The sequence below is a fragment of the Hyperoodon ampullatus genome, assembly GCF_949752795.1.
Source record: "Hyperoodon ampullatus genome assembly, chromosome: 2".
In the NCBI taxonomy this organism is placed as follows: domain Eukaryota; kingdom Metazoa; phylum Chordata; class Mammalia; order Artiodactyla; family Ziphiidae; genus Hyperoodon; species Hyperoodon ampullatus.
The window spans coordinates 15,499,283-15,513,143 of record NC_136915.1 but is presented as its reverse complement, the minus strand read 5'-3'; the positions used below and the strand labels follow the sequence as shown (position 1 = coordinate 15,513,143).

The 13,861-nt window shown below is 37.8% G+C and overlaps 1 protein-coding gene across 1 annotated transcript; it reads right to left on the bottom strand.

Annotated features, from left to right (window-relative positions):
• Nucleotides 1-5,495: 5,495 nt before the first annotated feature.
• Nucleotides 5,496-5,703, bottom strand: LOC307047831 (metallothionein-1E-like; the record flags this gene model as incomplete). The annotated part of the gene is made up of 1 exon (XM_079696516.1): nt 5,496-5,703. Exon 1 carries the CDS (start codon nt 5,661-5,663, stop codon nt 5,496-5,498), a length of 168 nt encoding a protein of 55 aa, XP_079552642.1. The 5' UTR covers nt 5,664-5,703.
• Between the last annotated feature and the right edge of the window lie 8,158 nt (nt 5,704-13,861).

The window sequence follows — 13,861 nt, the reverse complement described above, 5'->3', positions numbered from 1 at the left end:
GAGGTATAATTTGCATTCCATGCATTTCACCCATTTTAAGCATACAGTTCAATGAATTACGGTAAATATATACACTTGTGCATCCACACCCACAATCAAGGTTTAACACACTTCTGGCACTGCCAACATTCCCTCGTATCTCTTTGCAGTACATCTCCAGCCCCAGGTAACCACTGATGTGATTTCTGTCACTGTAATTTTGCTTTTCATAGCATTTCATATCAAGGAAATCAGATAGTATGTGGACGTTGGTGTCTGGCTTTCTTTGCTGACTATAACGTTTTTGAGGTTCATCCACATTGTAGCACATATCAGTGTTTTTTTTCCCTTTTAATTATTGAATGGTATTCCATAGTATGGATGTATACATTTTTGTTCAGCATTCTCCTGTTGGAGGACGTTTAGGTTGAATCCATTTCTTTGGATTTAATGAATAATACTGCTGTGATCATTGGCATACAAATATTTGTGTGGACGTCTGTTTTCAATTTGCTTAGGTGGATATTTAGGGCTAGAATTACTAGATCATGAGATAAAATGCTTTTTAGGAAGCCCGTCAAGCAGTTTGTCTAAGTGGCTGTACCACTATGCATTCCCACCAGCAATGCACAGGGTACGAGTTTCCCTATATCCTCACCATCATCCCCAAAGTTTCCTGTGTTCCTCTGTATGTTCCATTATAGTTTTCATCTCAAAATTTGATTTGGGTCTTTTAAAATTGACATCTAACACTATATTATTAGTTGCAAGTGTACAATATAACCTGGTATAGTCAGGTGTTTTGGTTTGCTTTTAATCTTACCCATTCTAATGGGTGCATAGTGGTACCATGTTGAATAGAAGTGGTGAGAGCAGATGTCCTTGTTTTGTTCCTGGTTTGAGGTAGCGAGCATTGTCTTTCAACATTAAATGTGATGCTAGCTGTGGGTTTTTCACAGATGCTCTTTTTTGTTTGTTTGTTTTGCGGTACGCGGGCCTCTCACTGTTGTGGCCTCTCCCGTTGTGGAGCACAGGCTCCGGATGCGCAGGCTCAGCGGCCATGGCTCATGGGCCCAGCTGCTCCACGGCATGTGGGATCTTCCCGGACAGGTGCACGAACCCGTGTCCCCTGCATCGGCAGGCGGACTCTCAACCACTGCGCCACCAGGGAAGCCCCCTCACAGATGCTCTTTATTACACTGAGGAAGTTCCCTTCTATTCTAGTTTGCTGAGAGTTTTTATTGTGAATAAATGCTGACAAATGCTTTTCCTGCATCTACTGAGGTGATTATATGATTTTTCTCCTTTGATAATATGGTGTAATATATTTACTGATGCTTGGATGTTATGCTAAACTTGCATTCTGAGATGAACCTCAAACAACCATGATGTATTATCCTCTGTATATATTGCTGGGTTTGATTTGTTAATACTTTAAAAATAGTTTTGTATCCATGTTCATGAGAAGTATGTATCTATAGGATTTTTTTTCTTGTGATTTCTTTGTCTGGCTTTGCTATCAGGATAATACCAGCCTCAGGAAATGAATTGGGAAATGCTTCTTGTATTTTCTGAGTTTCTGCAGAATTGGTAGTATTTCTCCCTTATGTATTTGATTAGGATTCACCAGTGAAAGTCATCTGGGCCTGACCTTTTCTTTGTGGGAAGGTTTTTAATTACCAATTCAAAATTTTAACTTCATATAGGTATATTAAGATCTTCTCTTTCTTCTTGAGTCAGTTTTGGTAATTTTTATCTTTTGAGAAATTTGTCCATTTCCTTTACGTTTTCAAATTTCTTGGCATAAAGTCCATAATATTCTCTTGTTTATATTTATTCCATAAAAGATTTACTGAGCCATAATTAACATACAATAAACTACATATTTTAGGGGGTATAATTTTATACATTTTGACATATATATACACTAGTGAAACCTTTACCACATCAAGATGAGAACAAATCCACCACCCCAAAAGTTTCCTGTGTCCCTTTGTATATTGCATTATAGTTTTCATCTCGTAAAATTTGACTTGAGTCGTTTTGAATTTTGAGGTAAAATTGAGATATAACATTATATTAGTTTCAGGTATACAATGTAATGATACAATATTATATATACTGCAAATTGATCATCCCAAGTCTAGTTAATATCCATCACCGTACATAGTTACAATTGTTTTTCTTGTGATGAGAGCATTTAAGATTTAATCTATTAACAAATTTGAAATATGCAGTACAGTATTATTCACTATAGTTACCCTGCTGTGCATCTTTTTTAGATCTTCCAGTTTATACTGGAAATTTTAGTTTCATTGATTTTCTTAATTGTTTCTATTTTATTAATTTCTGCTCTTCCCTTTATTACTTCCATTCTTGTACTTAATTTGGGTTTAATTTCTTCTCCTTTTCTAGCTTCTTAGGGTGGAAACTTAGATAATTATTTTTTATACCTTTTTTTCCCTAATATAAGCATTTAAAGATATAAATTTCCCTCTAAACACTGCTTTAATTAAACCCTGCACATTTTGATATGTTTTAAAAATTTTCCTTCAGGTCCAGATATTTTTCTAATTTCCTTTGTGATGTCTTTTTTTGAGCATGAGTTATTTAGAAGCATTATGTTTAACTTCTAGGTATTTGATGGGGGAGGGTTCCCACATTTCTTTCTGCATTAATTTCTACTTTAATTCTTTTGTGTTTAAGGAGTATACTCTGTATGACTTCAATCCTTTTAAACATGCTGAGACTTATTTTGGGCCCAATACTTGGTATATTCTGGTGAAGGCTCCATGTACACTTTAAAAGAATGTATATTCTGCTTTTGTTAGGTGGAGTCTTTTTTTTTTTTTTTTTGGCGGTATGTGGGCCTTTCACTGTTGTGGCCTCTCCCATTGCGGAGCATAGGCTCCGGACGCGCAGGCTCAACGGCCATGGCTCACGGGCCCAGCCGCTCCGCAGCACGCGGGATCCTCCCAGACTGGGGCACGAACCCGCGTCCCCCGCATTGGCAGGCGGACTCTCAACCACTGCGCCACCAGGGAAGCCCTAGGTGGAGTTTTATAAAGGTCAATTAGGTAAATTTTCTTGATAGTGTTATTCAAATGTTCTGTATCCTTCCTGATTTTCTGACTACTTTTTCTATCAATTACTGAGAGGAGTATTAAAATCTTCATGTATTTTGGGCCATTTTTATCATAGACATATACAGTTATAATTGTTATATCCTTATGCCATATTGACCTTGTAGTCTTTATGAAATGTTCTTCATCTACAGTAATAATCTTTATCTTAAAGCTTCTTTTGTTTGTTATTAATATGACCAGTCCAGCCCTCTCATGGTTTTGTTTGCATGGTATATCCTTTCCTATCCTTTTACTTTGTTGTACACAGCATATAGTTGGATCTTGCTTTTTAATCCAGTCTAAGACACCTCTGCCTTTTGAAGGAAGGTTTAGTTCATTCACATTTAATGTATTACCGATGTGGTTAGAGTTGGTCTGCAATTTTGCTGTTTGTTTTCTACTTGTTTCACCTCTTGTTGTTCCTGTTCCTTATATATTGCCTTATATATTGCCTTCTTTGTGTTAAACAAATATTTTTTTTATTGAAGTATAATTGATTTGAAATGTTGTGTTAATTTCTGTTGTATAGCAAAGTGATTCAGTTATACATATATATACATTCTTTTTTTATATTCTTTTCCATTATGGTTTATCACAGGATATTGAATATAGTTCCCTGTGCTATACAGTAGGACCTTGTTTATCCATTCTGTATATAACAGTTTACATCTGCTAACCCCAGCCTCCCAATCCATCCCTCCCTCCCACACCCCCCTCCCCCTTGGCAACCACAAGTCTGTTCTCTATGTCTGTTAGTCTGTTTCTGTTTTGTAGATAGGTTCATTTGTGTCATATTTTAGATTCCACATATAAGTGATATCATATGGTATTTGTCCTTCTCTTTCTGACTTACTTCACTTAGTATGATAATCTCTAGGTCCACCCATGTTGCTTCAAATGGCATTATTTCACTCTTTTTTATTGCTGAGTAGTATTCCAATTCCACATTGTATATATGTATCACATCTTCTTTATCCATCCATCTGTTGATGGACATTTAGGTTGTTTCTATGTCTTGGCTATTGTGAATAGTGCTGCTATGAACATAGTGGTGCATGTATCCTTTTGAATTATAGTTTTGTCTGGTTATATGCCCAGTAGTGGGATTGCTGCATCATATGGTAGCTCTATTTTTAGTTTTTTGAGGACCCTCCATACTATTTTCCATAGTGGCTGCACCAACTTACATTCCCATCAACAGTGTAGGAGGGTTCCCTTTCTCCACACCCTCTCCAGAATTTGTTATTTGTAGACTTTTTAATGTTGGCCATTCTGACCGGTGTGAGGTGGTACCTCATTATAGTTTTGATTTGCATTTCTCTAATAATTAGCAATGTTGAGCATCTTTTCATGTGTACATTGGCCATACGTATTTCTTCTTTGGAGAAATGTCTATTAGGTCTTCTGCCCATTTTTCGATTGGGTTGTTTGTTTTTTTGTTTTTGAGTTGTATGTGCTGTTTGCATATTTTGGAAATTAAGTCCTTGTCAGTCCCATTGTTTGCAAATATTTTCTCCCATTCCATAGGTTGTTTTTTTGTTTTGTTTATGGTTACATTTGCTGTGCAAAAACTTGTAAGTTTGATTAGGCCCCATTTGTTTATTTTTGTTTTTATTTCTAGTGCTTTGGGAGACTGACCTAAGGAAACATTGGTATGATTTATGTCAGAGAATGTTTTGCCTATGATATCTTCTAGGAGTTTCATGGTGTCATGTCTTATGTTTAAGTCTTTAAGCCATTTTGAGTTTATTTTTGTGTATGGTGTGAGGGTTTGTTCTAACTTCACTGATTTACATGTGGCTGTTCAACTTTCCCAACACCACTTGCTGAAGAGACTGTCTTTTTCCCATTGTATATTCTTGCCTCCTTTGTTGAAGATTAATTGACCATAGGTGTGTTGGTTTATTTCTGGGCTCTCTATTCTGTTCCATTGATCCATATGTCTGTTTTTGTGCCAATACCATGCTGTTTTGATAACTGGAGCTTTGTAGAATTGTCTGAGGTCTGAGAGGGTTATGCCTCCTGCTTTGTTCTTTTTCCTCAGGATTGCTTTGGCAATTCTGAGTCTTTTATGGCTCCATATAAATTTTAGGATTATTTGTTCTAGTTCTGTGAAAAATGTCATGGGTAATCTGGTAGGTATTGCATTAAATCTGTAGATTGCTTTGGGTAGTATGGTCATTTTAACAATATATAAATATTTTTTAAATAGATCTTTTTTTTAAAGCCAACCACTTTTATTATCATTCTTGTATTTTATAGGACAAAAAAAAAAAAAAAAGAGGAATGTAGCAAACGTGTCAGGTTGTATTAAAAAAATGCAGGTTTGTGCACGTTGCTCTATTTACACCTGGGAGCAGGCTCTCCCCTCCTTCAGGTGCAGCAGCTGCCCTAGTCCGAGGCCCCTTTGCAGACACAGCCCTGGGAACACTTGGCATAGCTCACGGGGCAGCAGGAGCAGCAGCTCTTCTTGAAGGATGTGCATTTGCACTCTTTGCATTTGCAGGGGCCGGCACATGTGCAGGATCCACCTGTGGTGCAGGAGCAGTTGGGATCCATGGCGAGAGGAAGCGGAGGCTGGGGTCCAGAGACTGCAGCACGAAAGATGGCAAGGACGTCGAGGGTCATGCTTAAATAGATCTTTACTGGAGTATAATTGCTTCACAGTACTGTGTTAGTTTCTGCTGTACACCAAAGCAAATCGGCCATATGCCTACACATGTTCCCATATCCCTTCCCTCTTGAGCCTCCCTCCCACCCTCCCTATCCCAACCCTCTAGGTCATTGCAAAGCACAGAGCTGATTTCCCTGTGCTATGCTGCTGCTTCCCACTAGCTAACTATTTCCATTCAGTAGTGTACGTATGTCGATGCTACTCTCACTTCACCCCAGCTTCACCCTCCCACCCCGTGTCCTCAAGTCCATTCTCTATGTCTCGCTCTTTATTCCTGCCCTGTAACTAGGTTCATCAGTACCATTTTTTTTCATTTTAACAGTATTAATTCTTCCAATCCAAGAACATGGGTTATCTTTCCATTTCTTTGAATCATCTTCAATATCCTTTATTAATATTTTATAGTTCTCAGCATATCAGTCTTTCACCTCCTTGGTCAGGTTTATTTCTAAGTATTTTATATTTTTGTGTGTGCAATTTTTTTTTTAAAGAAAAGCTTTTTATTTTTATTTATTTATTTATTTATTTATTTATTTATTTTTGCGGTAAGCGGGCCTCTCACTGCTGTGGCCTCTTCCGTTGAGGAGCACAGGCTCCGGATGCGCAGGCTCAGTGGCCATGGCTCACGGGCCTAGCCACTCCGCGGCATGTGGGATCCTCCCAGACCAGGGCACGAACCCGTGTCTCCTGCACCGGCAGGTGGACTCTCAACCACTGCGCCACCAGGGAAGCCCATGTGTGTGCAATTTTAAAAGGTTTTTTTTTTTTTACATTCCCTTTCTGATATTTCATTGTTAGTGTTAAGAAATGCAACCAATATTTCTATATGTTAATCTTGTATCCTGCTACCTTGATGAATTTGTTTATCAATTCTAGTAGTTTTTGTGTGGAGTCTTTAGGATTTTTCTTTTTTTTTTTTAAATTTACTTTTTCTTTATTTTTATTTTGGCCATGTTGGGTCTTTGCTGCAGCACACAGGTTTTCTCTAGTTGCAGTGAGCGGGGGCTACTCTTTGTTGCTTCTCATTGCGGTGGCTTCTCTTGTTGCAGAGCGTGGGCTCTAGGAGAATGAACTTCAGTAGTTGTGGCATGCGGGCTCAGTAGTTGTGGCTCGTGGGCTCCAGAGCGTAGGCTCAGTAGCTGTGGTGCACGGGCTTAGTTGCTCCATAGCATGTGGGATCTTCCCAGAGCAGGGATCGCACCTGTGTCCCTTGCATTGGCAGGCGGATTCTTAACCACTGCACCACCAGGGAAGTCCCAGGGTTTTTCTATATATAGCATTATGTCATCGGCATACAATGACAATTTTACCTCTTCCCTTTCAATTTGGATACCTTTTATTTCATTTTCTTGGCTAATTGCTGTGGCTAGGACTTCTAATACTATGTTGAATAGAAGTGGTGAGAGTGGGCATCCTTGTCTTGTTCTGGATTTGAGCAAGAAAGCTTTCAGCTTTTCACCATTGAGTTTTAAATTGGTTTTAGGTTTGTCATAAATAGCTTTTACTATGTTGAGATACGTTCCCTCTGTACCCACTAACAAATCTTTTAAAATGCATGATTTTAATTCTATTTTTTGATATTTTTGTAGGTTTTTAGTGATTTCTCTAGGCATTGCAATATACACTTTTACCTTATCACAATCTAATACAAATGAATAATGACTAACTTTCACCAAATTTGCAGTATCGTAGTTCAATTACCCACCTTTCTTTGTGCTATTGTTATCACATATATTACACCTATATGTGTTACAAACCTAGATACACAGTGTAATAATTTTTGCTTTAAACAGTCATATATCTTTTAAAGGAATTAATAAAACAAAAGAAAAAAATATATCACACAGTTACCAATTTCAGTGCTCTTAATTCCAGCATGTGTATTTGGATTACTGCAGGTATCATTTCCCTTTAGTTAAAAGTTTTTATTCAGTTTCCCTTTAGTTTTTATTGTAATGCAGATCTTCTAGCAACAAATTTGCTCAGTGTTTATTTATCTGTAGATGTCTTTATTTCACCCTTATTTTGAAGGATAATTTTACTGTATAGAGAATTCTTTGTTGACAAGATTTTTCCTCAGCACTTTGAATATGTCATTCCAATGTTTTCTGGCCTCCATTATTTCTGGTGAGAACTCAGCTGCTTATCATATCGTTATTCCTCAGTATGTGATGTGTCTTTTTTCTCTTGCTGCTTTCAAGATTTTATCTTTGTCTCTGAGCAGTGTGACTATGATGTATCTAGGTGTGATTCTGTGTGTTTATCCTTCTTGTTGAGTTTCTTGGATCTTTTAGCCAATGTTTTCACCAAATTTGGAAAGATTTTGGCCATTATACTTCAAATGTTTTTCTCCCCACTTATCTCTTTTCTCTCTTGGGGCCATAATGAAACATATGTTGCAGTGCTTGATATTGTCCTGAAGATTTCTGAGATTCTGTTGATGTTTCCTCAGTCTTTTCCCTCAAACTGTGTTTTTCAGTTTGGAGAATTTCTACTGATTTATCTTCAAGTTCATTGTTTCTTTCTTCTGTTATCTCACATTTGATATTGAGCCCATCTGGTGGATTTAAACTTTTTTTTTCCAGTTATTGTACTTTTTAACTCTAGAATTTCTATTTGATTTTAAACTAGTTTTTAGTTCTCTGTTGAGAGTTTCTATTTATTCACTCTCACGTAGTGTATTTTCCTTTAATTCTTTGAATACACAGTGCTGCAATTCTTTGAACATATTTATAATATATTTTTTTAGCTTTTAAAAAATCTATATTCAACATCTGGGCCCACTTAGAGTCAATACCTAGTGACTGCTTTTCTTTTTTTCCCTCGATATGGGTCACCTTTCCTGCTTCTTTGCCTGTACAGTAATTTTTGGTTGAAAACCTGACATTGTAGATAACACATTGTGGCAACCACTCTAGATTATTTTGTCATTCTGAGGTTGTTGATTTTTCTGTTTTAGTAGGTAATTAACTTGCCTGGACCTGAGCTGCAAACTCTTTCTCTCCCACAGCATGAAGCTACTGATCTTTCTGCTCATTTTAATTTTTTTTTCTATTTTAGCTTGGCTCCCTAGGACTCTCCCCTGTTTCTGAATAGTTCAGGGTCAGCCAATGAGTGGGCATAGGTTATGCTCAGACACCTCAAGCCAATAAGGATTTAACCCTTTGCAACCTGAACTCTGGGTGGGTTGAGCAGCTCATTCAAAGGTTCCAGTTTCAGGCATGCTAAGAAGAAGAGGGAGAAAGTTTTTAAGTGTCCCAGGGTTTCCATTTTCTCTGGGTTCTCTGGGTTCTCCTACATTTATGCTTAGTTTAGCATTCAGCTGAAGACGTGTGAAGAATTTGTTGTCTTAACCCTTTTGCGGTATATTAGTCAGGGTTTGCCAGAGAAACAGAACAGTGGGATATATGGATATAAATATAAAGAGGAGATTATTATTTTTTAAACACGTTTATTAGAGTATAATTGCTTTATAATGGTGTGTTAGTTTCTGCTTTATAACAAAGTGAATCAGCTATACATATATATATATCCCCATATCAAGAGGAGATTTATTATAGGAATTGGCTCGCCCAGTATGGAGGCTGAGAAGTCCCATAGTCTGCCATCTGCTAGCTGGAGAACCAGGGAAGCCAGTGTAATTTCAGCCCAAGTCCAAAGGCCTGAGAATCAGGGGTCCAATGGTTTAAGTCCTGGTCTGAGTCCAAAGGCCTAAGAACAAGGGATGCTGATGTCTAAGGGCAGGAGAAGATGGATGTCCCAGCTCAAGCACAGAGAGCAAATTCACCCTTTCTCTGCCTTTCTGTTCTATTCAGGCCCTCAGTGGATTGGATGATGCCCACCTGCATTGTTGAGGGTTATCTTCTTTACTTAGTCTACAGATTCAAATGCTGCTAATGTCTTCCAGAAACACCCTCATAGACACACCCAGAAATAATGTTTTACTAGCTTTATTGGCATCCCTTAGCCCAGTCAAGTTGAAATATAAATTAATCATCACATATGGCTCTCTCATTTTCAATATCTCCCTGTTAAATATGCCACCTTTGAACCATGTCCACCATCTTTGGCCAGTGAAGCTGTGGGTTTTTGCTGCCCTTGCTGGAGAGATCTGACACCCCCAGGCATAAAGGCCAAGAATTCAGTCTCTGCCCTCTGCAGCAGTTTTTCTTGAATAAAGATTTTTCAAGTTGTTACACGCCTTTGGTCATTTTCCAGTGCTCTGTTAGAATAATTTTGTCTAGTATTATACTTGTTTTTTGTGGAAGAAAATTGCTCTGTGTTCTCATGAGGACAGTACTGGAAATCTTTCCCTTTGTAATTTTTCAAGATTGTATTTTATTATCCATCTACATAAGTTTACCATAAACGTTTAGAAAATAAGATAGCTTTCTCAAATCATTCATAATCTATCGCCAGAGATAATAATTGGTAACATTATAGATACATCCTTTTATATCTTTTCACACATATACATTTTGGGCTTCCCTGGTGGTGCAGTGGTTAAGAATCCACCTGCCAATGCAGGGGACACGGGTTCGAGCCCTGGTCCGGGAAGATCCCACATGCCGCGGAGCAACTAAGCCCGTGCGCCACAACTACTGAGCCTGAGCTCTAGAGCCCACAAGCCACAACTACTGAGCCCACGTACCACAACTACTGAAGCCTGCATGCCTAGAGCCCGTGCTCCACAACAAGAGAAGCCACCACAGTGAGAAGCCTGCGCACCACAACGAAGAGTAACCCCTACTCACCGCAACTAGAGAAAGCCCACATGCAGCAACAAAGACCCAACGCAGCCAAAAATAATAAATAAATAATTTTTTAAAAAAGAAAGAGCCCTTCTCTTTAAAAAAAATATATACATTTTAAAATGGGCTAATTCGATATATGCTTTTAATTGCGGTAAAATACACATAACACAAAGTTTGCCATTTTAACCGTTTTGAAGCATACAGCTCTGGGGCATTAAGTATATTCACATTTTTGGGCAGCCATCACCACCACCCACCTCTAGAAATTTTTCATCTTCCCCAACTGAAACTGTGTACCCAGGGAGTTCCCTGGGGGCCCAGTGGTTAGGACTTGGCACTTTCACTGCTGTGGCCTGGGTTTGATCCCTGGTCAGGGAACTAAGATCCCACAAGCTGCCGGCACAGCCAAAAAACAACAACAACAAAACAAAACAAAATGACTGTGTACCCATTAAACAACAACTCTCCATTTCTTCCTCCCTCAGCCTCAGGCAAACACCGTTCTACAGTACTTTCTGACTCTCTGAATTTGACTACTCTTAAGTACCTCATATATGTAGAATCATACAGTATTTGTCCTTTTTAAAAATTTTTAAAAAATTTTTGGCTGTGTTGGGTCTTCGTTGCTGCACGCGGGCTACTCTTTGTTGTGGTACATGGGCTTCTCACTGCAGTGGCTTCTCTTGTTGTGGAGCATGGGCTCTAGGTGCGCGGGCTTCAGTAGTTGTGGCACACAGGCTCAGTAGTTGTGGTGCAGGGGCTCAGTAGTTGTGGCGCACAGGCTTAGTTGCTCCGCGGCATGTGGGATCTTCCTGAACCAGGGATCGAACCCATGTCCCCCTGCACTGGAAGGCAGATTCTTATCCACTGCGCCAGCAGGGAAGCCCAGTATTTGTCCTTTTGTCACTGGCTTCTTTCACTTAGCGTGATGTCCTCAGTGTTCATCCATATTGTAGCATGTGTTAGAATTTCCATCCTGTTTAGGCTGAATAATAATATTCCATTGTATGTATATATCACATTTTGTTTATCCATTCATCTTGGGGTTGCTTCCACCTTTTGGCTATTGCGAATAATGCTGCTATTACATATATCTGTGCCATTTCTTTTGGATATATACCCAGAGAGGAATTGCTGGATCACATGATCATTCTGTTTAATTTTTTGAGGAATTGCTGTAATGTTTTCCACAGTAGCTGCATCAGCAATGTGCAAGGGTTCCAATTTCTCTACATCCTCACCAACACTTGTTATCTTTTGTTTTTGTTTTTCATAATAGCTATCCTAATGAGTGTGCAGCAGTTTCTCATTATAGTTTTGACTGGCATTTCCCTTATGATGAGTGATGCTGAGCATTCTTCATGTGCTTATTGGCCACTTGTATATCTTCTTTGGAGAAATGTCTATTCAAGTCCTTTGTCCATTTTAAAATCAGGTTGATTTTTTTGTGGGTGCTGTTGAGTTGTAGGAGTTTATTTATTTATTTAAAGTTGAGGTAACATTAATAAGTTTTAGTTGTACAACATAATGATTCAATATTTGTACACATTATGAAGATCACCACAAGTCTAGTTAACATCTATCACCTTATATAGTAACAAAAATTTTTTTCTCATGATGAGAGTTTTTCACTCTGTTAGCAATTTTCAAATATGCAATTCAGTGTTGTTAACTATAGTCACCATGCTGTACATCACACCCCCATGACTTTTTTATTTTATAACTGGAAGTTTGTACCTTTTGACCCATCTCACTCATTTATCCCACTCTCTACCCCCGCCTCTGGCAACCACCAATCTGTTCTATCAACGAGTTTCTTTTTTTGTTTCAGTTTTAGATTCCACATATAAGTGATATCATATGGTATTTCTCTTTCTCTGACTTATTTTATGTACCATAATGCCCTCGAGTTCCAACCATGTTGTTGCAAATGACAAGATTTCATTCTTTTTTATGGCTGAGTAATATTCCACAGTATATGTGTGTGTGTGTGTGTGTGTGTGTGTGTGTGTGTATAAAACACATTTTTTTACATTATTCATCCATTGATGGACACTTAGGTTGTTTCCATATCTTGGCTATTGTGAATAATGCTACAATGAACATAGAGGTGCATATGTCTTTTCCAGTTACTGTTTTAATTTTCTTAAGGTAAATACACAGTAGTGGAATTGCTGGATCATTTGATAGTTCTATTTTTAATATTTTGAGGACCCTCCATACTGTTCTCCATAGTGGCTCCACCAATTTACATTCCCACCAACAGTGCTCGAGGGTTCCCTTTTCTCCACATCCTCACTGACACTTGTTATTTCTTGTCTTTTTGATAATTGCTATTCTAACAGGTGTGAGGTAATATCTCATTGTGGTTTTGATTTGCATTTCCCTGATGATTAGTGATGTTGAGCATCTTTTCATGTACCTATTGGTCATCTGTATGATTCTTTGGAAAAATATTCAGTTCCTCCTCCCATTTTTAAATTGGATTGTTTGCTTTTTTGCTGTTGAGTTGCATGAGTTGTTTATATATTTTAGATATTAACCTCTTATCAGATATATGCTTTATAAATATTTTCTGCCATTCAGTAGGTTATTTTTTCATTTGTTGATAATTTCCTTTGAGATGCTTTTATTTTGGCTTTTGTTGCTTTTGTTTTTGGTGTCAGATTAAAAAAATCATCATCAAGACCTATGTCATTGAGCTTTCTGAGTTCTTTGTATATTCTGGATATTAATCCCTTATTAGATATATAACTGGCAAATATTTTCTTCCATTCTATGTATTGTCTTTTCACTCTGTTAATAGAGTCCTCTGATGCATGAAAGCTTTTAATTTTGATGAAGTCCAACTTATCTATTTTTTCTTTTGTTGCCTGTGCTTTTGGTTTCATATCCAAGAAATCATTGCCAAATCCAATGTCATGAAGTCTTTCCCCTATATTTTCTTCTAAGAGACTTACAGTTTGAGTTCTGACATTTAGGTCTTTGATCTATTTTCAGTTAATTTTTGTATATAGTGTAAGGTAAGGGTCCAACTCAATCAATCAATCAGTCAATCAATTATTTTGCATGTGGATATCCAGTTTTCCCAATACCATTTGCTGAAAAGACCGTACTTAATTTATTGGATGGTCTTGGCACCCTTGTTGAAAATTATTTGCCCATATATGCAAGAATTTATTTCTGGGCTCTCTGTTGGTCTATATGTCTGTACTTATGCCAGTATCATACTATTTTGATTACTGTAGCTTTATTGTAAAATTTGAAATCAGGAACCGTGAGACCTCCAACTTTGTACTTCTTTTTAAAGGTTGATTTGGCTCTTCAGA